We start from the raw sequence: 26351 nt of genomic DNA, 5'->3' as shown, positions 1-26351 counted from the left end.
AGTTAGGAGTAGCTTGGGATCAGAAACCACATTTAGCAATACCTCTGATGTTCAGACATGTCCATGTAGACAATGTTTAAAAGGAAAAAAAAGGATAGATATACAAAGCATTCAAAATGTAACAAGTTTGACTTTATCCATTAGAACAACTACATTACCTTAAAACAAGTTGTATACTTCCATTTTCTGTGAATTTACTCTCTGAGATGCAAACTTTCACCTTATAGCCTGTATCAAGAAGGATGAAGAATATCTCCTTTAAAAAACAGAGAAACAAAAAGAAAGCACTGAAGGCAAGAAGTTATATGACTGAAAATACATTGGTTTTGGGATAAAAACACTGGCTAGCTTGATCTAAGGTTAAACAAAACCAGTTTTGGTTTTCCAAGAAAATTTGGCATGAGTGTAACTACAACTGATATTCAAGCTTTCCTGTATAGAAAAACAAGGATGTGAATGAAATGGACAAAAGCATAAAACCCTGATGAATGTGAAAACACCTCCTTGTCCTAGCAGCCTGTGGAACAACCTGACATGAGAAATGATGAAAAACAAAGCATGAGCTAAAAATTTCAGACACCAGTGGATCATTTCATCCTCATCATGCAAGACAAACTCTTTCAAGAAACAAATGCCCAACATTGGACTGTAACATCCAGACCATGCCACCACATATTTAAATTGCCTAATGCAACTCTATGTAAACTTTTACAAAATGCTAAGCAATTTTTAGAGTCTGTAGTCTCCTTTGGAGACACAGTGACCACAGAAGGGAAAGATGAGTTTACAAAAACCTACATAAAAACTCCATTCCAGTTCCAGGATCAGATTCTGATTCTTGCCCTGGGGCCTCCAGAGGGCTGTGGTTCAGTTGACCTTCTACCAGAGTGAGAAGAAGGAAGGCACTTCTCTCTAAGAACCTGTTGGTGACAGAACCACACAGATCACTGACCTGATTGATTTCATTTCACAGCATACACAAAAGTCCTACGAGAAGTGGCCATATTGTCATTTCTATGTTTTAAATTAATAGAAAGAACAAGTAAAGCACTAATTGATCATCTACTGTGAAAAGATCTGGAGAAATACTTAAAGCAGCAACGTGAATACCCTGTCAGAATAAATTATAAAACATGCATTTCCATATATATCTCAGAGAGAATACTTCATGCAGTCTGACAAGGCCATTTTGAATTGATCACACCCAGTTCTTCTCAGACACTCATGCATAAACACTTGCCTCAACAACATTAATGAGAAATGACATAAGGAATTTTAGTCTAACCAAACAGACTCCATCTGACCAGTTCCACGCTTAAACCCTTAAACTTCTTCCCCATCTCCCTTAAGCAAATTAGGTTTTTTTCTTTAAAGGTGAAAAATACCGATCATATAGCTGTCATTTCTTACCTTTTTTTCAGCACACCCTCTCAAGAGAAGTGCAATATAATAAACAGAAACATAATTAGGCCTCAGCAGAGACATGTTCCTCCTCACACACTGCATCCACCTGCCCTCTCATTCCACATTAGGCTAGTTATTCAGAGACTTTGAAAGAACTAAAATTACTTCAGAGTTTTAGTAAATCAACCCAGCCAGACAAATCTCTCACAGTTTTCATTTGATTTCATTTTCTCTGCAACTGTCACTTTCTGACCTGACCCAATCTTTTCTAAAGACTGTATTCTGCCACGTGGGTTTAGAACAAAAATCCAAAAAACAAAAAGCAAACAAACAAAACAAAACAAACAAAAAAAAAAAAAAAAAAGCAGAAGCTTAAACCAAAAATTCTTCGTAATTTCTAAGAGATTTATGTTTTTCACCAGGTCCTAAACATCTGGATATTGAAATAATATTATTTTGATTACATACAAACAGTAATGTAAAGGGCCAAGTGACCTTACAGTACATTCTTTTTATGCTGCTCTCCTCCAAGCTTTCACTCAGAAAACAAAATTGCAGAGCATATCACAGGAGCTATAGAAGCCTGTTACAAATTGTAAGTTCCCATCCACACTGCATCTTTGGATGTCAGTACCACTGGGAAGTGTCAGGAGACAGAATGTGTAACATAAGAAGATCAATTATCTTCCACCTGGCTCATGGTGGGGAAAGTTAAAAATATTCCAGCTCTAATTTATGCAAAACTTTGTGGAGCGCAGAAGGTATTCCAGGAGAATGTGATCCAGGATGTCATTATCCTTAAGAAGCAGCATTATAAGCAGCAGATAACCATTACTGGGGTTGTCTGTCTTCGGGAGCACCAGAGTACAGCCTGCACAATTTAGAGTCAGCCCCTCCTTACACTCAACATGTGAAGGTCTCACTTCTACCACACATTCTGGATTGCCAGGGAAATGCAGCAAAACCTAGGACAAGGTCCGAGGTGCATTGGTACCTACTGGGACTGTGCTGGTTGTTTGTTCTTAGCATGAGCAAGTACTACTACTTAACTACTACTGCTAATTTTTACCATACCTAAATATGGTACAGTCATCAAGGAGAAAGCTACATCAAATCTTCAGTTTATTCAGCCCAAGCTGAAGTTGTTCCTAATTTTTATTTTTTTCTAGGTTGTAGACTAAAAAGCCAAACCAAACTCAAGCCAAATACCAGTCAAAACATCTTTTTTTTTTCCTTCCTCAATTTGAAAATAAAATTTAACTGTTAGTTTGATGTTTCTATCAAGCTGGAATGGAAATCTTTTCCTTTTTCCCTCATTTTTTATTTCCCTCAGAAAAGAAAATTCTGATTACTGCTTCAGAACAATAATTTGACTAACATTGATGTTTCTTAGTGGACTCCATGTAGCACAGAAACTGTTTACTTCCACTAGAATTTGCAGAGTGGCATCCTACTGATCCTTTTAACTTCATTTTTCTCCCTTCACGTGAACACCACTGCATGCAATATAAAATTTAGTTTCTGCACACACTGTTCTGCAGACCCTGCTGAGCTCAAACACCTTCCTTAAAGAAGTTTAAGCTAAAGGTGACAGAAGGCTGGACCTTTAATTCTTCTTGTTGCATGGAGAAATATAAATAGGCCCCACCAACATGCCCTTGCACACATCACCCTCTCCTTTGGCACTCCCTGCACAAGTGTCCATGTGTTTAACCTGCATGTGCTCAGGGCTCTTGGTGGCCATCTCCGCTGCTTTCTGGTCACAGCCTGTGCAGCTCAAGCCACCCCCAAGCACTGCAGTGCCACGGCTCCTCCCAGCTCCTCAGTCAGTGCACAATACAAACACCTGGGGAGAAGCTGCTGCACCTGTTGGCAATGTGAATGAAGGACACCAGACTCCAGCAGATGAAAATCAAAGCTGTTGCACAGTGGGGGGACACTGCAGGTCCCATGTGGCCCTCTCCATTTTTAAATTAGACATTTCCCACAGAGAACTGTATCAGGATTTCTGAACCAACTAACAGACCGTTAATAGCTTGAATGCAAACATCTTCAGAAAGAGTGAGCTAAACCCAGAATTTATCCTACAAAATCTGCTTGACTATTTGCATTAAATAAATAGTCTTTAAAAAGTAACTGTTCATGTAATGTCTTGTACTGTGCTTAATCAGATAATAAGCAAACAAAAATTGTCTATTATATAAATTTCCTTCTCTTGAACATGACAAGTTGCTTTTCCTTTGCATATTACACCACCAAGTGGCATAATGCTCTTATTTTTTGTTCAATGTGTTTCCTCTAGAGACACCACTACAAAAAACAAAATTTAATTTAGGAAACTGAATTACTACCTAAACAAAAAAAAAAATAATTGGAGCATCATCTAAGACATTCAGCTAGACACTTGTTTTAAATTTTCTCCTTTTATAGTTTACAACTGCAAATTCAATACACGTACAAATTTCACCATTGTTTTTCCTCTTACACACATGAGTGAGGGCAATGGGATCAGGCTTAGAACTATGAGTAAATATAATTTGGTTAATCTCAAAGGACCTAGAGTTAAAACTTTTCATCCTCAGTTCAACCTAGAGTTAAAACTTTTCATCCTCAATTCCAATGCCCAGCCCTATGCTGATACCAGATGGTGTGGTTTTATCTGGACATCCATTACATATTTTGACCAAAAAAAATATATATATCCATATAATCTACTGGGCTCTGCCAGTAACATGTGTCCTCCCCAAGGAAATTACCTGCTGCAATTGCTAAGACAGGCTTCAGTTCCAACTTGCTTGCTGTTCAGGTTTCTCCCTTCTTTTGCTCCAAATCTTCCAGCTGACTAGGGAAAAGCAGGGATGATGGATAAATCCCATTTGTCCATCAATCCTCTCTCATGAGGATCCAGCTGAATCCTGTTCAATTTTCCCTACCTGTGCAGCAATAGCAGCCAAGAACCAAGGTCATAAATGTTTAAATTTCATGCAATTTCATGCATGTCTAGCAAAAATTTTGCTATTTTAATTCAGAGGTGTGTAACAAGGTATTTCTTCAGGTGCACAAAATCACTTCAAAAGAGAGTTATTAAAAGAGGTGCCAGCAGGATCTGGGCAAGGTCACAGGAAAGATATTTACAAAACACAGACTTGTACAAATATACACACACACAGATCTTAGAGCATGATCCATGTGAATGCTTTATGGACAATAAGATAATCATCCCTATGACTGAATTACAACCTTATTATAAAGTTTATTACAGTCATAAGGATCTTATTAATAACTGCCTATTTTCATGAGGAAATGAATGAGACATTAGTGCTAAACTGAAAAAAGAGAAAATGCATCATCATTATAAGACTGTCTATTCAAATTAAGGGAAAAAATTCCTTCTGTCACAGTGGATTTTATCAGGACATGGAAAATGACAATGTCCCTTTAATACTCACAGAATCAAGAAAATATTCATATTGATCACATTTTCAGCTAATGAGTAACTGATTTAAAAGTCATATTAATAACTCAAAATCAATAAAATATTGACTGCATTCTTTACTTCAGCCACATGTGTTCAGGTATTTTTAGAGAGATGGGTTGGGGTAAAATACTGGTTTAAAATTAATGTTTGTCACAAAAACTTTATTCCAATGTTTCCATGTGTCACAGGCTACAAACTAAACCCACTTATGAAAAGCTCCCAGTGACTTTAGCATCCCAGGTTTCTATATGCTTGTGCATCCACAGAAACCTTGTGCTTCCAAAAACTTCAGCATACTCTCCTCCTGTGCCTTGCAGCAGCCTCTGCACCTTTCTGCTGTTACCAGGATCTACCTCTTCCTCCTGAAGAAGTGATTAAAGCAACAAGGTTTCACTAAGTTTTTAATATCTCTGTTAACACACTAAATTATAATAGCTATGCTACATACCCACTGAGCAAAGACAAACCTACAAATAACTCTGCTTATTGCATCCTTCTTTTTTTTTCTTTTTTTTGGTGGGGGGGACCAAAACCAAAAAAAACCCAACACATTACCAATTTAAATTATTATGGCATTTGATGTCTAGCTGAATGATATACACTAATATGATTTCATGCTTTCCACAGGTCTCAATAAAAGTTCTTTACAAGATGGAAAAGGTATATGTGCAAACACTTGAACATCTCAGAAATGTTGAAGGCTAGACTGGATGGAGCTCTGAGTAACCTGGTCTGCTGAAAAGTGTCCCTGTCCATGGCAGAGGGGTTGGAACTTTAAGGTCCTTTCCAACCAAAACCATTCATGAGCCAATGATCTATTTTTGAACATTTTAGTGGCTTACAGTGCTAACACACATTATTGTCTCTCACTCTTAAGTTCAAATCTGTGCTTTAGAAATGGCACAGATTAAGAATATGACCCTCAGAAAACATGCAATAAATTGAAATTATTAAGTCTGCACATTCAACCAACAAGAATGAGACCTTACTTTTCTATTATCAAACAATGGTAACTCTTCATAGGCTTACAAATGGTGTTCAGACACTATGCCCTGAGTATGAGTAGGAGAGGTTTGGAGCAGGAATATTGATCTCCTCATGGGAAAGCACAGCTAGAGACAAGGGTAGCAAAGCCAGTGTGTATTCTAGGTGTGTGTGAGGAGAAACTGTTCAGAAGCATCCTTGTCTGACCCAGAGGATGCTGTTGAAGGACACGCCTAGCAGCTCTCAGTATTGGCCAGGTCTCACATTACTCACTTGTGTGTAATTCCCTGAGATTTTATTAAATTCAGGAGAAGATTAGTCAGGAAATTTCAGAATAACAACTGAACAAATGATTTTACCATATGATATCTAAAAGAAAAAACCTTAGAAACTCTGCCAATCTTCTTGTGGGAACAGAGGATATAGCAACATTTTTTCATTCTATAAAACATGTCCTTTAAATATTTACTAGTCTTGTATTTTCTACATGTGGCCATATCCCAAGTAAAAGCCCTCTACCTCTCACTAAAGTATGCCTAAGAACATTCACTGCATATGCAATAAGAGTTTTAAAGGATCCAGATGTGAATTAGAAAAACAACTGCATCCATTATAACTGAATTTCAAACTACTGGAGTAAGATCAAGCAGGAAAGCTGTGGTTTATTCTAGAGCACCACCCACACAATTCTCTGAGTAGGATACCAAATGACAGTACTGTAACCAGCAAAATGCAAAACAAAGCTGTCACATCTGATTACGCTCACAGTGGCTGAACGGACAACAGACAAGAGATTTTCTCAACCTTCTCAACCTCTCAAAATAAACCTCATATCACTGTACAGCCATACATATCATAAATTTCTAATTAATAACTTTTTTTTCTTTTTGGCTAAAAAACATTGAGGAATATATACAGGACTGTTGTGTGGGAATAAATTAAAGCTTCTCTTTTGAAATAGAAACAGGGGTTTTTTGCACTCCAGACTTCAGAGAAGTGAGATTTCAAGATGCACTATTCAAGAGGTCTTAGCAGAAAACAATACCTACACAGTGCTGTTGAAACAGCAATGACTGCAGCTTAAGCAATAGCAAAAAATACACTATTAACTTTGAAATACTATGCTATCAGCGTCGCATTTAATTTTGAAAACCAGTGGCTTGTTTTGGAAGCACTCCCACGCAATTCAAATGGGCGACTTCCAGCATTTCTAGGAGATTAGAATTTCTTATTTTTGACCTGTAATGGACAATATACATGCTTTCCTTAGAGTTTTAACCTGATTGTAAAGTATTTGCTTTCAAAACCACTGAGCAGGTTTAGACACTCAGTCAGCAAGGCAGAGCCTGTCCCAGCCTGCACAGGACAGGCTCAACCATCACTGCTGTTTGCTAGGGCACAGGAGAGACCTGTCCCTTGGATGGCTACAGGCTCGACACACCTCTGCCAACCCTTCCTCGGGTGCATGCATCCTCTGCTCTCCAGCCTGGTACAAACTTAGGCACAGGTTCTCAGACTCCAGGAACAGCGAGCCTTTGTCCCTGGCTGAGGGTCTGTGATGAGCCGGAGCTCTCCCCTGACGAGCCCAGCAGCAGCAGGAGCCAGGCGCTGGCCACATCGCAGCCGAGAAGCCGGCAAACCTCGCAGGCCCCTGGGCACCCAGCAGGGTGCAGAGTAAACTGTGCTGTCAGAAGGACAGACTGCCACAGCACCCCGCCCGCTGCTGTCACCTTCAGCCCCTGGCACAAACAGTCATGGCAGGGGACATTCTGTGGCACCGGGTTCTGCCAACACAGCAGGACTCAGGCTGAGTACCCGGGTGGTGGAGTCACCGCCCCTGGGGGTGCTCAGGGACAGACCGGACGTGGCCCTCAGTGCCAGGGTCTGGTTGGCACGGTGGTGATCGGTCACAGGAGTGACTGGATGGTCGCAGGGGTCCCTTCCAGCCTCAGTGATTCTGTGACTCCGTGAGCCCTGCCCAAGTCTCTGAAGCGCTGCACTGGCCCGCGTTCCCAAGGCTGGGATAAGAGGGGCAGGGACGCGGGCACGGCGCGCCCCAGGCCGAGGGCAAGGGGTACCGCCGGGCGAGCAGGGAGGAGCTGCTGGCGGCTGCGTGAGGGGAGAGGGCGCGGGAGGCTGCGGGCAGGCGCAGGACAGGCCCGATCAGATTAAATATTAGTGGGGGGGAAAAATCACTATTCGGTGATCTGGCTTTGGAACAGGCTGCCCAGGGAGGTGGTGGAGTGACCATCCCTAGAGATGTTTTAGAGGTGCGTGCACCTGGCTCAGGGTGATGCGCTGTAGGGGTAGTGCTGGCTTGACAGCAGGACTTAATGATTTTAAAGGTCTCTTCCAGCCTTGAGCATTCTCTGTTTCGGTAGGATGCCGTGAGGGTTCTGGAGAGGCGAAGCTGCCCGGGCTGCTCACGAGGGGAAATGCCCCGAGCTCGCCCCGTACAGGCGCGGGGCGATCGCGGCTAGGGGACGGCGGCTCGGGGAGGGCGGATCCCGATCCCGTCGCTGCCCGGCCCCGCCGCCGCTCACCCGCCCACCGCTGCGCCTGCGCCAGACCTCCAGGGCGCCAGGGGGCGCTGCGGCCGCCACCGCCCGCTGCGGGCCGCGCGGAGCCGGGCCGGGCTCCGCCTCAACAGCGCGGCCTCTCCCGGGCGGGCCGGGCCGGGGCCATGGGGAAGAAGCACAAGAAGCACAAGTCGGACAAACATCCCTACGAGGGTGGGTCCCTACGGGGGTAGGCGGGCAGAGGCCGCCGGGCAGCGCGGCCCGAAGCGGACGCGGGCCCTGGAGCCCCCAGCGGCGCCCGCCGCGCCCCGCCGGGCCCAGCGCCGGGGCAGTTGGAGCGCTGCGGGCTGAGGCTGCGGGGAGCGGGCCCGGGGTCGGGAGATGGGCGGCGGGCTCGGCTCTGCGCAGGGGAGAAGCAGCTGCAGGGACTGGAAATGAGGAAATGATGCGGTGAGGAAGAGGAGCGATCGCGGGATTATTGAGGACGGGAGTGTGTTTTATTTGGTACTCACACAGCCTATTTCTCTGCTGGTTTAAGAGTACGTAGAAAAGCCACTGAAGCTGGTGCTGAAAGTTGGAGGAAATGAAGTTGCTGAGCTCTCCACTGGAAATGCAGGACTTGATTCCAGCCTCTACGAAGACAAATCTGAACATGAAAAACACAAGGACAGAAAAAGGAAAAAGAGAAAGAAAGGAGAAAAACAAGTTCCTGGCGAAGAAAAGGAGAAAAGAAGGAGAAAAGTTAAGGTATGTGTTCATGCTACTGCATTTTAGCAAAAAAAATGTTTTGACTTTCTCTGTGTTTCACAGAAAAAGGTCAACAGATACGAGTGTAACTTACATTCTTTAGCTGGAATACATTCAGCCTAGGTGTGTGAGGTGTTCCTATCTCATTTTTAAAGGATACACACCAGATAGTTGTCACATTTTCTATAAAACTAATTCAGTCATAGATTGCATTGTGTGGCTGAATTATTTCAGTGTCCAGCAGATGGAGACAGTACATAAAGAATACAGAATTTTTAAGCACTTACAAACTATTCTTATCTTTAAACTTTGTGAATATGTTTTGAAAAATCTAGAGAGCATTATGTACATTAATAATGCAGGGTTTGCAGGTGCTCTTACATTTCCATAACAATCTTTCCAGGAGGATAAAAAGAAACGAGATCGAGACCATGGAGACAGTGAAGGAGAACAGGAAATGAAATGTCAGACCCCCATCAGAATGGAATTGTCACCAGAGAAACCACTGACGAGCACTTTATCCAAGCAGGAGGGTAGGGGGGAAAAAGGAATTTCTTTTGCTAATTCCTGTTTTCTTTAATTGACTCATGTTTATTGTTCTTTGTTTACTTCTGTAGTAAGCGACTTGGCATTTTGTGCCATCTCAGTGTTTTTCTCCACCTTGTGCAAAAGTTTGGAATTAGGTTTCTGTACACTTCCTTTGATACTTCTGTCAGGGTGAGCAGAGTGTCAAGTAAGGGCAATGTAGATCCTCCGTAGGTATTGTGGGGTTTGCCATTCTCAAGGTGCATCAGTTTTGTCTAGTTAATTTTTAATATCTTGGAAATGCAGTCAGTTCTGCCTCACGCTGTTTCTCACCCCCTTCCCCTTGTTTTTGGTCTAGAGGTGGAGCAGACACCACTTCAGGAAGCTCTGAACCAACTCATGAGACAGCTGCAGAGGTAATGTCTGTGCTACAGGCTTGCAGAGCTGTGAAGTGAAAATAACATCCAGTAAGGGAAGGGGCACACACAAAGCTGAGTGAAAATATTGGTAAATATATTGCTAAGAGGGCTGTTTTAGGAATTTAAGTGCTAGTTTAAGAAAGTGTACTTAGAACTTCTCTTCAGCTTAGGCTTCTTGTGAACACCTCCAGTTTCAAAGTTCACAGTAGTTTTAAAAAGCTTTCAAAACCAGGAAAATTTTCCAATAATATGATGCATTCTTTACAGGAACCTTTTGAAAGGAAGGCACAAGAGATTATAATTAACTTGCCAAAGTTTCTTTTACCTTGAGTTCTCCTATTTTGGCATTATTTACTATGAAAAGGAAGTATGCACTTCAAAACTTCAACCATGTTCTCTTACTGTTTTACTAACCACATGTCTTTTGGTTAAAACAATCAAGTCTTCAGTTCTTTCAAGTAGTTCTTTTTCTTATTTAAGATAATATTTCTTGACTTTAAGAGTATGTGCATTTTGTGCAAGAGTGGTTGAAAGATCTTTCCCTTTAGCTGTCTCACGAGGCTGAGCTTGAAACTTTTTTTGCAAGTTTTATCTGTAAATTTTCAAGACCTAGGTGTGGTGTCAGTTTCAAGAACCTTAAACTATCAAAAGATGCCTGTGTTAGTTTTGGCTCCCTTTCTGTGCGTACAAAAAGCAGCATTTTAGATTTTGAACCCTGTCTCTTCCCTTCTGATAATTTCGGAGTAAGTGGTGAATGACAAGAATTCTTATATTCTGTATATTTCTTTTATTTTTTAATTATTTCTAATATGGTATAAAATGCCTTTGTTAAAATGTAAAACCTTTTTAAAAAATGGTGTTTTTTTCATCTTCTGGGGTACACAGATAGTTATTAAAATATAGAACTTCTGAAATATATTTGTAGTATTTTTTTCATGGTGTGTGGATCTGCATATGAGATCCTTTCAACCTTGAAAGGGGAAGATTATGCTGACACAAGCTATTTCTCTCTTTATAGTTACTATTTCTTTTCAGCTTAGTTATTTCCTTTCTATATAATTCCAAACTCAGTTCTTTGTTATAAGTTGAAACATAAAAAAAATCTTTCATTTCTTAACAGAAAGGATCCAAGTTCTTTCTTTTCATTTCCTGTGACTGACTTTATTGCCCCTGGCTATTCCATGATCATTAAAAACCCGATGGATTTTAGTACCATGAAAGAGAAGATCAAGAACAATGGGTACCAGTCCATAGAAGAACTAAAGGTAATGTTTTGAATTTTGTTTTGACTACAGAGGTGTATTATGCTCAATTGACTTGAAGGCTTGTATTTTATGGGAATAGAAAGATGCCAAAATGACTTCTGCCTCAAGGAATGTTTCTTCTTGAATTTTTGTGAGCAAGTAAGTTCTGCCTATAAAACACTTCAGGTTTGTAAATGTGCATCTCAAAAAGATGCAGATGGTTTCAGGTTTTGTGCAGGATTGCATGGAATCTGTCCATTTGTCCTTCAGCATATTTTAGGTCTATTACTTTTTCCAGGCTAGTCTGTTCATGGAGGTCAAGTGAAGGCACTGTGAGCTTGGCCCCAGTGACAGCAACCCCTTGTCCTGGTGCTGTAGTGTGCCTAATGGATTCAAGGGCCTGGTTTGAAAGCCTCCTTGAACTTCTAAAAGATCTGGGGCCTAGTTTTGTTTTGTTTTCTTTGTCAGAAATACTTTATAAACGTCCTCATCCAGTTCTTTACTGGGCTAGATGAGGACCTGAGAGATGTAATTTGTGTGTAATTAACAATTAGGCAGATCTTAGTTAATAGTATTGGTTGCATTTTCTTGCATGTTCTTCTTTAGATCTCCAAAACTTAAGAAGAGCATTCCCTGTTGTAAGAGCTGTTTCTGGTTAGTTTTTAATTTTAACTTTGTAAAGAGATGAGGATGTGATAAAACATATCCGCCTGCAGAGGCTGCAGTGAGCATAGAAGTGCAGTTTCTAGCTCACTTGAATTTCAAACAGGCATACATTTCTTCATTGTGACTAAAGCTTTGGGATAGTCTTTGTAATAATTTAACTTTGCACTGCAGCTTTTCTTTGTCTTTGTTATGTTGCTTGTTTTAATGACTGCTGATTGGCCAGCAGGAGATAGGTAGTTAAGAGGCTTCCCTTAAAACTTTACAAACTACAAACAGTACTGAACACTTTAAATTACTTTAAGGATGTTTGTTGGGTTGATAGATTCAAGTCTTAAAACAAAGTTACATACTTATCCCTGTTTACAGTTTTAATAGATTTCCTAAATTCATTAATTAAATGGATTCTTCTAAGCTTTTTTCCCTAAAGCTCAAGACACCCCATTTGCAACAAGAATATTAGTGTAGTACACTGTAAAATTAACTTTCATTTCAAAATTATTCATGTTTGAACAGGATAACTTCAAGTTGATGTGTAATAATGCAATGATTTACAACAAACCAGACACCATTTACTACAAAGCTGCAAAAAAACTGCTGCACTCAGGGATGAAGATACTTAGCCAGGTAACAAAAAACACCAAAAAAATATTTAAAAGTATACTGCTTCTTTTTTGATCTCTGTTTATCCCTTTTACAGGGATCTCTTGAAAATTAATAAAACCTTGCTTGGTATTTGTCAAATGCTTGTATATTGGAATATAAATAGTACATTGTTTTAGTAATGCTGCCAGATCAGTCATTGTAGAAATAGTTGCATTTAGTATTTCACCTTCTAGATTCTGTGTATGTTTGCTAGTGTAAGAAAGAAAGAACTCCAATAAAATGAGTCTTTGTGGGTAGGTTACAAAAAGATTAATTGAAGCAGCAAATAAAAGGATTTTCATGTTATTCAGGAGAGAATTCAGAGCCTGAAACAAAGTATAGAATTCATGGCTGACCTGCAGAAGACAAGGAAGCAGAAGGACAAGACAGAACTGCAGCAAACTGGGGAAGAGGAAAATGGTCCTGGGAAAGAGAGAGGAGAACCTATGGACGGTGACACCAAAGCATTCAAAACACCTAGCAAAGAGCACAAAAAGTGAAGTATTGACTGAGTCATTGTAGGATACACCTTTTAAATGCTACAGAAACAAGATGACTTAGGGTCCAGTGGTTGTGGGTTTCTCTCTGGTACTGCTTAGACATTTTCATCTCAAGGGATCAATACTTACATAAAGCATCCTTATCTATTAAGACCAAATCATTTATGATACAATCATTTTTGAGTGTAGGTAACCATGTACCATTCATGAACTCCATTCCTTCAGTTATTTTCTGGTTTAGTGTCCATTTCACAGACACTATGTAGTTTTGGAGAAAGCTTGCAAACATGCTTTTAAGCATTTTGGCACAAAAAGCTACGTAGCCAATTTTAATTACTTTTTGTTTGTTTGTTTTCATAGTATTTGTATTTGAAACAGGGAGCTGCCTAGCTACAGGAAGTGTACTTTCTGAAATAGCTGTTCATATCTAGAAATACTAGATATTTAGATGGTAAATATTTAGGTAAATAAATGCTGGATACTAAAATTAAGAGCATCTAATATACCAAGAGTATCTTAGTTTTGTAGGAGACCTTTACAGGTATTAGCCTAGCATTTACTGATGTAAACCTTTGTCACATACCTTCCCCAGCTGTATTAAATACTGCCATATTCAACAGCACTCTTTTTTGTTGTTAGTTATTTTGTCTACAAAACCAGGTACAGAGTTGGCTAAAACTATTGTCACAGTATCCTGTTGTGCTATTTAGCCAGTTGGTGTCCAGCTAGTCCCTAAGCTGTGTGGGTACATTCACAGGAAGGATAAAGACCTGCTTGAAGACAAGTTACGGAGCAATAGCTTGGAGAGGGAGCAAGAGCAGATTGATCGGATTGTGAAGGAGTCTGGAGGAAAGCTAACCAGGCGCCTTGCCAACAGCCAGGTAAGCACTGGGGGATTTGGTAGCTCTTTTCCATAAATCAGGTTTCCTTGGCCTCTTGTACCAGTTGAAACCTCATAAAATGCTGCTTTTACTGCTGCTTACACCATTTTACACCACTGATCATCTATGTAACATCATAAGGTTAAAATAAAAGTGCCATTTGAATGCATGCTGAATTTCATCAGCAGAGCAAGTTGAGCTAAAATTTTCAATAAAGTAATAGAAAAGGATGAATAGTAGAAAGCTCAAGAAAATAAATCTGACCTTCAAAAAAATCTCATAGTTTTGAAACAGACATGTACCTGATCAAAGGTTATTAATATTACAGAAGAAACTCAGATTGGTAATACTATGCTTGTTTCATTTTCTACATTTTTTGGTCACTTGGCCTCTGCAGAAACATTAATATTTATCATAATATCTTAATTCTTTGTGCCTATACCAATAATAAAATTATCTAGTGAAAGTAAAAATTTAGAGCAGCACTCAATTTTGAGTGACTGATTTCCTTTCTTATTTCTGCAGATAGGACAGTTTCATTAAATGTTTTCATTAGCTTAAGGACCATGAATTTCAAGTACTATGTAAATTAAAATAGTCTAATCATATTTCAGTGTGAATTTGAAAGAAGAAAACCAGATGGTACAACAACTCTGGGCCTTCTTAATCCCGTTGACCTGGCTGCGGGAGGTGAGTTGGCATGGTTCAGGTAACAAGTGACTTCTACATACCTGACATCTTTGCAGAGGCAGATGAGCAAATCCTGGCCAAGAACTGAATGCCTCTTTCCAGCCTGATAAAGATCTGGATTGGAAAAACTGTAGCTGGAGGATCATGTAGATGGGCCTCAGCTGTGGCTGTTGTTAGGGGCAGGTGGTGGGAGCCCTCAGTGCTGTTGGTTCTCTGATTTGTGTCAGCTGCAAAAGAACACTTTTGCTGCTGGAGAATTTCTTGGGATCCTCTTATTTCTGGTCCATGTACAGAGTGCAGTGTCTGCTGACCCAGAAGGTCACAGATGTTTTAGAATTAGGAACTGTCTGGGTCCCAGATCATTAGCATGAAGCATTTGGATAGGAAAGCACACTTTGAGAGCTATGTCCTGTTTATTTTGAGTTCTTAGCTGTGAGTATTAAATGAGTTTTGTCACCTTCATATGCCTTCTCTGATTCTATACTTTGGTATGTCCTATTGCAGAGCCAGGTTACTGCCCTGTAAAGCTGGGAATGACTGCAGGAAGGCTTCAGTCAGGAGTTAATACATTACAGGGCTTCAAAGAAGATAAAAGAAACAAGGTTACTCCAGGTAAGTGCTGATTTTTTTTTTTTTTTTTTAATACAAATCTTCTTATGTAAACAAAGTGTATTGATCTTGTTGCTAGCTCATAAATTTGGAACTGAGGATTTCTAAAGATAAAGCACATTATTAGATGTCCTTGCCCACAGCAGAGGGGTTGGAACTAGATGATCTTTAGGTCCTTCCCAGCCCAAACCATTCTGTGATTTTCTGTATCCATAGCTTAAGTTATGCATTCTAAAGGGGCAAGATATTTATTTTTTATCTACATTGAGAAGGGAAACAACCAGATAGGGAAAGGGTTTTGGTGGCTTTAAAAGAGCAGGGGTGAGCCTGAGAACCTTCTTCATGTTGTGCTAAGGCACACAGTGGTGTTAATGACATATTTGCAAATACAAATGCATTTGATTTAGATCTTACTAAAAATTGTTACATTGTAAACAGATGGCGTTCTGTGAAGTCGTGTTTTCACCTTAAGAAATACATTCCTTCAAAATTTTTTCTTGAGGATTGTTTTACAGCCCATTCTCATTTCTATCTGAAGCATGCAAAGCAGGGTAATAATTAATACTCTTGTTATTCATTAGTGACATACTTGAATTATGGGCCCTTCAGTTCCTATGCACCAACATATGATTCGACGTTTGCCAACATAAGCAAAGAAGATTCTGACCTAATCTACTCAACATATGGGGAAGACTCTAATCAAGGATCTTCCAGGTAATTCAGCAAGCAGCATGCACAGTACAGCTCCCATGGACAGAGGCAGTTACATGCAACTCTCTGCAGGATGGGCTGGCTTTGCTGTGGAGTGATGGCTCTGCTGTCTTTGGAGCTCACAGGGTTTTTTTTGTGTTAGAAACAAACACTTCAGGAGAAGAACCTGCCTCTAAAGTGAAATGAGCCAAGGTGGAAGAATTTTGATGTTGCTGATTCCTAGGAGTACACTGTCTAAACTTAGATGTATTTATAACTGAAGGACTCATGTTCAAAGCCAGAAGAATATTGAGTTGTACAAATGTTTATACAGACTGGTGGGGTTTTTTCACATTAATTACTGCCTTGAATGAGATACAGCTTTGTAAAAATAATTCTATTGGTTTATTATTTTTGATTGTAAAAATTTCAAAGTCCCTTTGTTTTATGAGAATTTCACAAGGAGCAGGCACAGTGATATAAATTTTTAGGAAAGGGAGGAATACTTTAGTACAGTGTAAATGTGGAGGGCCTGTGCAAGTTTGCTTTTGTGTTTATGCAGCTGCCTGAGACACTACACGTTTCCAAGTTTTTCAGTGTCCCATGCAGAATGGATTCCTCAGCTACAGAAGGCAGGCATAATTAAACTAAAGCAATCCATTTTGATCAGATCTTGTGCTACTTTTTGTGTTTTCTGTGCTGTGCATATTGGTTTGATCGTGTGTAACATTTTTACATTAAATGTTTGATGTGAAAGTAGTTACCATAACTATCTTTATTCTTTCAGTATTCAGGATTTTTTTATGAAATCCCAGGATTATCCTCTCTTAATGGCTGATAGTTTGCTGGATGTTCTAACTAAAGGAGGACATTCTAGAGCTCTCAGAGAACTAGAAATGGTAAGAGTGGATTTGTGTACTATCTGGTCTTTGGTTTTAGCACACAAGCTCTAAACCAAGAGAAAGATGATGCTGATCTTATTGATGGGCTTCCTTTTAACTGATAGAATTGGAAAGTAAAGACTGATCTTTGCCTCCAGTGGCAGGATTTTCTGGAAAGGAGTTATTGTATTGTGAATTAGTGAATATTAACATACTCTACATAGAGATATAATTACCCATTCTTTGTCCATTATCCCGTTCCCATTATCACTAACTATTGTTTCAAGACCAATAAGCAGTTGTTTAAGTTGATCATTGACAGGCTTTTTTTTCCATGAAAATTTTATCACATTCCTAGCTGCCACTGTTTAGTTCAGGTGAATTAATATGTACTTTTTCCCTTTACTTGGTACCATGCTTTTAAACTCAAACATGTGCTATGTAAAAATACTGAACAGTGACTTCAAATTCTTAAGAAATACTTTTCTTAGCATTACATGCCCAGCTCTTTTCTTGTAGTGGCACTGACTGTCAAGGTCTGGCCTCTTACTCTTGGCAGTATTAAGAGAAATACAATAGCATAGAGAAACAGAAAAAAATTCAGCCTCTAATAACCACCCTTCCTTTTCTTCCTGCACTCCAGTAAATAGTCTCTGATGTGACATCACTGTGAACTTTGCAAAGAGAAATAAAACCTGAGCTGAAAAAATCTATTTCAGTAAACATTAGTACCCCAAGAAAGACCCTAAAAAACAGCTGCATTATAACTTGCTTTACTATGAAAGCACATTTTGACATTGCATACTTACCTAAAATATGGCATCTTGTAAGATTTTACTTTGAATTTCAAAGAGTAATTTTAACACCTTCTTTAAAAATCCTTTCTTTATTCAGCCATGTGAGGAAGCGGAAGACCCACAGGAAAGAAGTGATGCAGTGAAAGATTTAAAGGTAAAATTTTTCTTTATTAATTAACTTCTCCAACCAACATGTCCAAGCTCACAGTTATAAAATGACCTAAAACTTTCAGGAGTGTACAACAACACTGAGACTTGGGCAAACTGCAAGTCTTGTGAAAATGGTGTGTCCCTTTGTAGGCATGAGGAGAGTAAGATTCTCCAAAACATTAATTCTTTACTATATATTAAGAGAACTGGAAGAAAATGCTTATGTATTTTTGTTTGTGATTGTTCAAAGGTATAGCTTTGTTTCTATCTTAATCTGGTTTCATTTAACATGAATTTGTAGTGTGAATGTAAGATGCCACATGTTATGTAGCAGTCTCTGAGAAGTTCTCACTTTGTGCCCCTTATAGGCAATACATTATAGATCTCAAATCATTCCACCCAAACTTTGCTCAATTAGAGAAAGCAGTTCTAGGGCCAGGGGTGCTCTCCTGAAGCATCTCTTCATCTGCAGCCAGATCTTTGATAGAATCTCCTTTAGGTGAGCTGAAGGAATTCTTAAACTGTTTTTTAATTGGAATGCTGATCTTAAGTCACCACATCATTTGTGTATATGCCCAATGGTTTTGGCAGATGCTATTTTGTATTTGCATATGAAATAGAATGAGTAAACAATAACTGTAGAACAGTAAGTTATACAGAGTGTCTTGTCAGCTTTTCCTCTGTATGTTCAGTTACTTTTGTAGAGCAGGCTAACTTTTCCTTTTTGTATTTATCTCCCCAGACAATTTTGTTGTTTCAAGGCTGAGCTGAGTATTATCTAAATTATTACTTGCTGGTTTTTTTTTTTTCAGATTATGGAAATTGATATTGCTGCCAGGTTGGACGCTGCTAATAGCGACAGACTTACAGCTCTAAAAGCAGTTACAAACTTTGGCATGCCTATAGAAGAGTTTGATTCTGAAGGTGAGTCTTCTTGGTAGTCAAAGTTCTGATATGTCTGTAACTCCTTTCGTTTCTCAGTCCCTTGCAATATTTTGTACTATAAAGTAAGTAAATGGACTTTACTTAGATCTTACAAGTCAGGACTTTCTTTTCTCTTTAAACAGAGGCTGAAATCTTCCAAAGGAAACTTGATGAAACAACAAAGCTGCTCAGAGAGCTCCAGGACGCTCAAAATGAACGACTGAGCACAAAACCACCTCCTAATATGATTTGTCTTCTGGGTCCATCTTACAGAGAAATGCACTTGGGTAAATACACTTTTTCTAATCATTCTTGCAGAATTGATGAAGTCCCAACTGGTATCAACTCCAAGAAAAAAAATTTCAAGGGCTGTAGTGTAGGTTATGTGCTCTGTTAGGCCTAGAGGATTAACTTAAACTTCTTTGGATGTAAAACCAGATGAAAATCTTGAATAGTAATTACAAGTATTCCCTCATTATTCCTAAATGTCCCTAGAACTGATTGAAGCTCCTGTATGCCATGGGGCAGAAAATAGCCAAGTACCAATAACTCCATGAGATTTGTGATGTCTTTGAACAGGTCTGCTTAAGTATTACCAAGTTATCACAAGGCCAGCTGTGCTCCTGGATGGATCTGGTTATCAGTCTGTTGAGTTACACTAATTAATACCAGTCATGCATTCTTTAGTTATTTGAGTAAACCTGCTTGTCTCACAGATCAGCTACACAGCTTTTGTTAATGGCAGCCCTCTAAGATAGCACTGTGTGCAGAGTGCCTGTTTGGCAAGTAAAACTGACTTGTGCAAGACTATTCATGGTCTAAACTAGACCACATTGATGTGATTAGATAAATTCCCCATTACTTAAGAAATATGACCTAGTCTAAACCAGATCAAATACTATCTTTTTTTATGTTTCACTACTTCTGGCTTCCTTCTTGAGGAAAAACCACATTTGTAGCAACAAGAACAGTCTCTCTTTATATCCAAAGCTTTGTGCTTAATCCCAAATTCCAGCTATTACTAACACCAGTGCTGTGTGGGTGCCACTAGCCCTCTCCCAGCTGCTGCATGTGTGGCCCAGGTTTCATTAACTTACTCTTTAACTTCTGGTGTTTCCTGATGGCAGCAAGCCTTGGACAGCAGCTGTTTGTTCCCCCTGTTCTTCTCACTTGGTCTCTTGGGTCCCAGGATGTCTTGCATGGCTGCATACAGCACAACACAGCTCTTCTGGTCTAGAAATACTATTTAACAGAGTTGCTTTTATACTAAATAATTGAACTGTTTGCAGGGTGATTCAGCAATTTGGTGTCTATACATAGCATATAAACACATCCTCTTACGTTTTCCAGCGGAGAGAGTAACCAATAACCTGAAGGAACTTGCCCAGCAAGTGACTCCAGGTGACATTGTCAGTACCTATGGGATCAGGAAAGCAATGGGAATCTCAATTCCTCTACCTGAGGCAGAAGACAGCTGGGTAGATTTGACAGAAGGTGAGTATATGAAAACATCGTGTAGCATCTGTTCAGCTGGAACAAAACCACATCTGCAAATCCTTAGACTGGCTTGTGGTAAAACTTTGCAGAAGTGTGGTTCCAATTTTCAGTTCTTCTCTCCTTTTTAAATTCTGTTTCAAATGGAAAGTTGCTGCCTTTGGTCTCAGTCCAAAATTAATCTTTTGTGTGTATGGAACTTCAGTTCAGCTACATGGTTACTTTACAATCCAGCTTACAGCACTGCCAGATTTTAAATCTCAGTAATTCATTTAATTTAACTTTTTCCATTTTGCGTGAGGTTGCACTAGAGGAGTTAAAATTCCTCACTTACTAAAACAAGAACATCGTGATTCCTTCTTCTCCAGGCTTTTGGCTGTGCAGGCCTTTTGCTTAGTTTGGCCAGCTGTCATGCTTTAGAACGTGACAGTGGGAGTTCAGCTCACCCCGTCCAGCCAAAAGTAGTGGCTGTTTTTGCTGGATTAGGGAGTCTGGTCAGTGGAGTCTCAATGCCAGACCCTGTCCTCCCCCATTTATAACATGCACAGCAAAAGAGCAACCAGAGTTGGGGTAGGGCAGGAAGAATTTCTTCTCACAAAACATTATTCACACAACAAATTTACTCAATCTGTGTTTTATGAAAGTTTTCATTAAATAATATTTTAACTGAAAGGGCAGGATTAATTCAGGAACTCATTCCTATTTTTAAGGAAACTGCTCAAGAAATTTCAGTTTCAAAATTATTAAGCCTTTTATTTTCCATAACATTAAACAGAGACTTTGTAACAGAACCAAAAGAAACACAGGATTTTCTGGGACTGTTGAAGAAAAAATAGCCAACACAGGGCTATCTGCATAAATAGCAAATGACCTGAGGCTTGCTCTGCTGTATATGCATGTCTTCACTTGAGCATTCTGTGGTCAGTGACCTGCTATCTGTTGTCACTTCCAGACTTTGAAGAGCCTAAAAAGACCATCACTGTTCCTGAAAACGAGTGTGATGCAGTTACAAGCTGAACAATCTGTTCATCTTACAGCTGTTTGTTTGATTCTGTTTAAGAACCAGGTAAATGTCCTTCAGGTGCATTCACCATGTGTGTTTATTGTGTGTTAAACTACTTTTGTTTATTAAATTTTGGAGCTGATGGCTTTTGAAGGGTTTGTATTAGTTACTTCTGCTATGTAAATGCACTAAATTATTCTTTTTGCATTCTCTAATATTTTTAAGCTCCTCTGCCACATTTAAGTTTTCCTAAATAACCAAGTGTCTGGAAAAGTCAAAGCATAATGACAATGTGCCTATATATGGTGCAGGGACTCAATCAGAAGTTTCTAGAAGCAATGTATATAGACTTGTTTCTGAGTCTGGTTAGTGCAAACATCATTAGTGTCTGAACATGCAACTCCCCCTTTTTAAAATTACTGTGCAACTCTCATGGACATGAGGAAGAGAAATAAACTTTTTATACAAAACCGATACAGTGTGATGAATTAACAAAAGTTCAGCTTTGTGATACTTTGAATTAATCTCCTCTCAGAAGAACCTTCCTGTGTACTTACAGTGTCTTAAAACTGGAGGGCAAGCTCAGACCCATGACCAGAAATGAGACCAACACTTACTGTCAGCAAGTAGCTCATGGATGTGGTACATTCATCTCTGAGACACTCAGGCAGACAGTTCTTATTGTGCCTGGATAATGGTTCTAGGCTTGTTTATCAGAAAGCCTTCTCACATGGAGAGACAGTTCCCTGTTCACCAAAGGTGCAGACCAGCAGCACAGCTCTCAGGCACAGAGAGCTCCAGCAGTGCCTGGGTACAGGTGCAGCCAGTGGCACACCCAAGTAGGCTTTCCCTGTACTCCCCATTTGTTCTCACACCATCACACTGTGCTGCACACATGACTTCTAGCATAGGCATCCTTAATTGTTTTTAAATGTTGCTTTTTTTAATCCCTGATTCCAGTATAACCCTGGAGTCAAGAGGAATGAACTGTAGGGTTCCAGCCATTGCTGATGTGTGCAGTGTCAGGGAACTGAACTAAGAGGTAACTTACAGGCCAAACAGCATTGTGAATTCTACCCTTTCCCCCTCAGTCTTCTGGCCAACATCATCCTTGCTTCCTTCCTCTCTGAAAAGGCTGCAGAAAGATTTGTTTTTAAACTTTCACAATTACTAAAATACATTGCAAAATTTTTAACTGTCACCCTGGGTTTTTCTCCAGTAGTTTCAATTGTCCCAGAAGACTTAATAGTCACCACTGGAGTTTTTTTCAGTTCCAGGTAATAGCAGCTGAATTATTACTCCAGGGAATAAATTCTTCTATTACCATATAAATTTTTTTCATGCTACAAGAAAAAGACAGGATTCAGGGCAAATGTGCCAGCCAGATCCTTACTGGCTCCTTCCATAGCATCTCATTGCCCATCACTCACCTTTTAGATGGTGCAGGAGGTGGCTGCCAGTGACAGAAGTATTTCTCATCAGCTGTTGAACACGTGGATGTCACTCTAAGCATTTTCTACTGGCAACATTTTTTAAAAAGATAAATACTGAGTTTAGTTTATGAGTAAAAACAGTTCCATTAAGTCTGCAGCACATAAAAAATATGCCTCCTTTTCATGGGTATCTCCAAAATAATTGCAAAACCAGACATGTTTCAATAAGCTTTTTATTTAATAGTAAAAACACAAGTTTGTTCTTTAAACCAGATTCCCAGTTTCAGATGTTATTAGCTCTTCAAATTGGATACAGTGCCATTTTTTCCATTTAAGAAAAAAGAAATAATGCTTCAAGGAAGATTTTTCCACCAAGATTGTTCCTTCAATGTTAAGTTTCACAGTTCAATCTCGGAAGGACTGCTGAAAACAATTATTTCAATACAGTTGCTTGTTAAGTTGAACTTTTTCTGTGGTTGAATATAGCTCTCATATTATACAGTTCCAATTCTGGTGAGAAATTAGTCATCCTCTTTTTCATTACACACAGTTTCTAACTTCCCCAAGAAGGCTGTGCACAGCACACCAAGTGAGCATTCTTTTTAAACCTGCAACCAAACCCAACTCCTTCCCCTTTGGAAGCTGCAGCTCTTCCTGCCACTTCTGCAAATGAGATTGAGTTGAAGTTACACCCAAATAAGTTACCAGCCTTACAGGCAACATCATGTAAACAAAAGCATTTCAAAATGCTGTTACAGACAGCAAATGTTCTTTCATAGATAACTTACATCTACAGTCTGCTACTTCTATGAACAGGAGCACTTCAGAGCCAGCTCTATTTATAGGCATAATGCACTTTTTAAAATAGATTCATGAGACAAATGGTCACTTTACCTAACATGACATCAAAGACTGCTGAAAGGAGCCTTTGACACATGCATGGTCCTGTAAAACAATAAATATCTCTAAAGATATGCTTGCTGAGCACCTGTAACTACAAATACACAACATACAAGAGTAGCAGAAGCTGTTTGAAGGTTTATTCAGCTACAACACTGACTTGGACTAACAAGACAGTGAGTATGTCACTTCGTCCTTCAGCAGAGCCCACGCATGAACTTACAACCTCAAATTCAAGTTTTCTTACATGCTATTTTCTGTTGGAGACCTACCACACACATAGATTTGATCTACAAAATTGACAAAGACTACAAGTACGATTTTTTTATCCACAGCTGGACAATATTTAGGTTTGTTCCTGTCTTGAAATACAGTCACTTCCTCTTCTAAAGAAGTTACACAGTAATTAGAAAGCAGCAGTAAAGCACAGGACTGCTTAAACACTTGTCCAGGATGGGTTGGTACTAAACCCAGAAGCATGAGGAAGTGCTGTTTGTAGAGGAGTAAGGCTCAACCATACAGGTAGTGTACTCACAAATCACTGTGCTGTCCAGCCCTAACCTGGTATAAGGGGAAAGGGGGAACCCATCCTTAGTAACAGACATTACAGGGCACAAGATGTTAGCCTTACAAACTACTGTCATCTCCACCAACAGCAAATAAATTAAGAGATTGCAGTAAATAAAAAATGCCAGTGTAGAAATTAGCCAAGACACAGCTTAAAAACCTTACAAACTGAACTAATTTACACTATTCCTCAATGATCTTATGAATGCTCTACTCATACTTCCAGTACTGGGGCTCTGCTGAAACATTTCATTATGAACACATTTTTTCTATACATCCTTTTGTAACCTTCAAAACCAGTTTAAGAAAAAAACTGTGCTGCCTTTGAAAGGCATAGTAACCAGCCAGTGGCTAGTCCAATCATTGAAATAAGAACAGAAGAAAAAAAAAACAAACCCCACCACAGACACAGTTCTGTTTATACAGTATCTGCTACTGTTTCTAATACTATTTTAGTAATCCTGTTCTTTAGCTTCCCAGCAATTCAGAACAGATTTTTTTTTTTCTTCCCTAAGTGCCCTCAGGAACACAGCACAGAATCAAAATTCCTGCTGGGATCAGCAACACCAGCTGCTGTCAGAGCCTGATCCCTGTGCTCCTCACCATCAGTTCTACTTTTTGAAATTAAAAGTAAAAAATTTAAGATTTACCATGACAGAACAAGATGCACATACAGATACTAATTACAGAGAAATACAAAGGAGAACATGTAATATAATGTAAACACACTGAACTAGATTAAAGTTATTTCTGATCAGCTCTTGGTCATGAAAACATCTGCATAACACAAGGTACTGCTGTGGAGGAGGTGAGGGTGCTGAAGTGACCCCATACTGTGCAATTCAGTTTTTTTTCCCAAAAGCTCAGCACAGTTATCATGTGACACACTTGAGTTTCCTTGCATTCCTCTTCCCATTACTCAGCTGTCTTCTGCTGTGCAGTGTGTTCAGCATTCAGAGCAGGATAGCAGTGCCCTCAGTGTCAGCACACATGTCAGGACAAACACAATACTGTAAGCAGGTGTGTGTCAAGCAGGCAATGGAATGTTTAACAGGGGAACGAGTTCTACAGTGCATCCACACCGGTTGACACTGGAGCTGTTAAGACTCTCAGTGCAGGTAAGGAAAGCAACTAACTGGAAAGGCCTCATGGCAATTCCAGGTAAATCCTCAAATTTCTTCAGGAAAAAGTAGTCTTTTTCAGACTGATGGTTGTGTATCTTCTAGGAACTTCTCAGAATTCTTTATTAAAAAAAAATTCTCTCATCTTGAGATGTAGAAGAGATTGGAACAGTATATACATGCTTTTAGAATAAAGTCCTTCACATAGGGAGGGAAATTCTACGTCTTCACAGAAGGGAGGCAGATCTAAGTCTATTTTGATTAACTTCATTGTAGCCTCAGTTCAGTCCCATGCCTTGGAATTTGGCTGTCTCAGTGCAAACAAAGTAAGTCCTCAGTTCTCCCTTGCCTTTGACATTAATAAGTCCCCTGCATTCACATGAGTATCCCAGCTCCTGTAGTATTTTGCTTGTTTCTTCTGTGACCTTTTTGTGAAAAGAATTAGAAACTCTTGTGAAATTCTTCTGATTATTCACATTAAAGCAAAATTCCACGGCCAATTAGAAATAATACCTTGGACATTGCAAGGCTCATGGTTTTACCTGGATCTTGCCAAGCTCCCCTGTGCTCTCCATTCGGCTGGCAACATTAACAGTGTTGCCCCAAATGTCATACTGAGGCTTCCGGGCACCAATCACACCAGCAATCACAGGGCCGTGATTGATCCCTGCAGAAACACAAGCAGGTGACATTACTGAGGTAGAAAGGGTTGTGATTGTGTTAGCTGTAGCTTCAGGGGGAAAAAACCATCCTGAAACTTAACTCTGCAATACCTTTCTAGCAATCAGTATTGGTGCTGTTCTGTAAGAATTCATACTGAGGCTCAGGAGATGTGAAGTGACTCACTCATTGCAAAATAGGAAGTCTAGGGTACAAAGCAAAATTCTCTCTCTTCTACTTTTAATGTACAGAAATGAGCATTGTAATGACAATACTGTCTTTAGTCATCAGTCACTAACAGGGTACTTCGCTCTTCATCTGTATCTTTCACTTACTCCGAAGTCATCCACTGCACTCTTCCTGCTGCTCCCTCCAGTGATGAGAAAAAGCCTATCCGTGGAGGAGCCCAGCCTGTCTGAAAAG

The 26351-nt window shown here is 39.7% G+C and overlaps 2 protein-coding genes across 8 annotated transcripts in view; one reads left to right on the top strand and one right to left on the bottom strand.

Moving 5' to 3' along the window:
* Positions 1 to 8455: 8455 nt before the first annotated feature.
* BRD7 (bromodomain containing 7) lies at positions 8456 to 21721 on the top strand. Of its 2 annotated transcripts, none has more exons than XM_050979095.1 (17): positions 8456 to 8598; positions 8924 to 9132; positions 9536 to 9665; positions 10016 to 10073; positions 11197 to 11341; positions 12500 to 12610; positions 12940 to 13124; positions 13886 to 14009; positions 14624 to 14699; positions 15204 to 15311; positions 15890 to 16022; positions 16786 to 16897; positions 17774 to 17830; positions 18639 to 18750; positions 18894 to 19037; positions 20101 to 20244; positions 21197 to 21721. In XM_050979095.1, exons 1-17 carry the CDS (start codon positions 8550 to 8552, stop codon positions 21259 to 21261), a joined length of 1962 nt encoding a protein of 653 aa, XP_050835052.1. In that variant the 5' UTR covers positions 8456 to 8549; the 3' UTR covers positions 21262 to 21721. The 2 variants fall into 2 exon arrangements, with proteins under 2 accessions (XP_050835052.1, XP_050835053.1); XM_050979096.1 differs by lacking the exon at positions 8456 to 8598 and adding an exon at positions 8678 to 8835.
* Positions 21722 to 22895: 1174 nt separating this feature from the next.
* Positions 22896 to 26351, bottom strand: part of ADCY7 (adenylate cyclase 7) — a 59751-nt gene continuing 56295 nt past the window's right edge. For all 6 annotated transcript variants that reach the window (XM_018914573.3, XM_018914574.3, XM_018914578.3 and 3 more), the window contains 2 exons: positions 25811 to 25935; positions 22896 to 25693 (listed from right to left, as the gene is read on the bottom strand). In XM_018914573.3, coding sequence (XP_018770118.2) covers positions 25547 to 25693; positions 25811 to 25935 — 272 coding nt within the window. In that variant the 3' untranslated portion in view covers positions 22896 to 25546. The remainder of the gene's footprint in view (positions 25694 to 25810; positions 25936 to 26351) is intronic.

Source organism: Serinus canaria, chromosome 11 (assembly GCF_022539315.1).
Source record: "Serinus canaria isolate serCan28SL12 chromosome 11, serCan2020, whole genome shotgun sequence".
NCBI lineage: Eukaryota > Metazoa > Chordata > Aves > Passeriformes > Fringillidae > Serinus > Serinus canaria.
Note: the sequence above shows the minus strand (reverse complement) of the source record. Positions and strands in the feature narration are given on the sequence as shown.

Bases quoted from the DNA above. Each gene is read 5' to 3' on its own strand.
- BRD7 (XM_050979095.1), top strand. From the start codon at position 8,550: ATGGGGAAGAAGCACAAGAAGCACAAGTCGGACAAACATCCCTACGAG. The intron at 11,342-12,499 runs GTAATGTTTTGA...ATGTTTGAACAG, and splicing joins AGTCCATAGAAGAACTAAAG to GATAACTTCAAGTTGATGTG. The intron at 20,245-21,196 runs GTGAGTATATGA...TGTCACTTCCAG, and splicing joins CTGGGTAGATTTGACAGAAG to ACTTTGAAGAGCCTAAAAAG.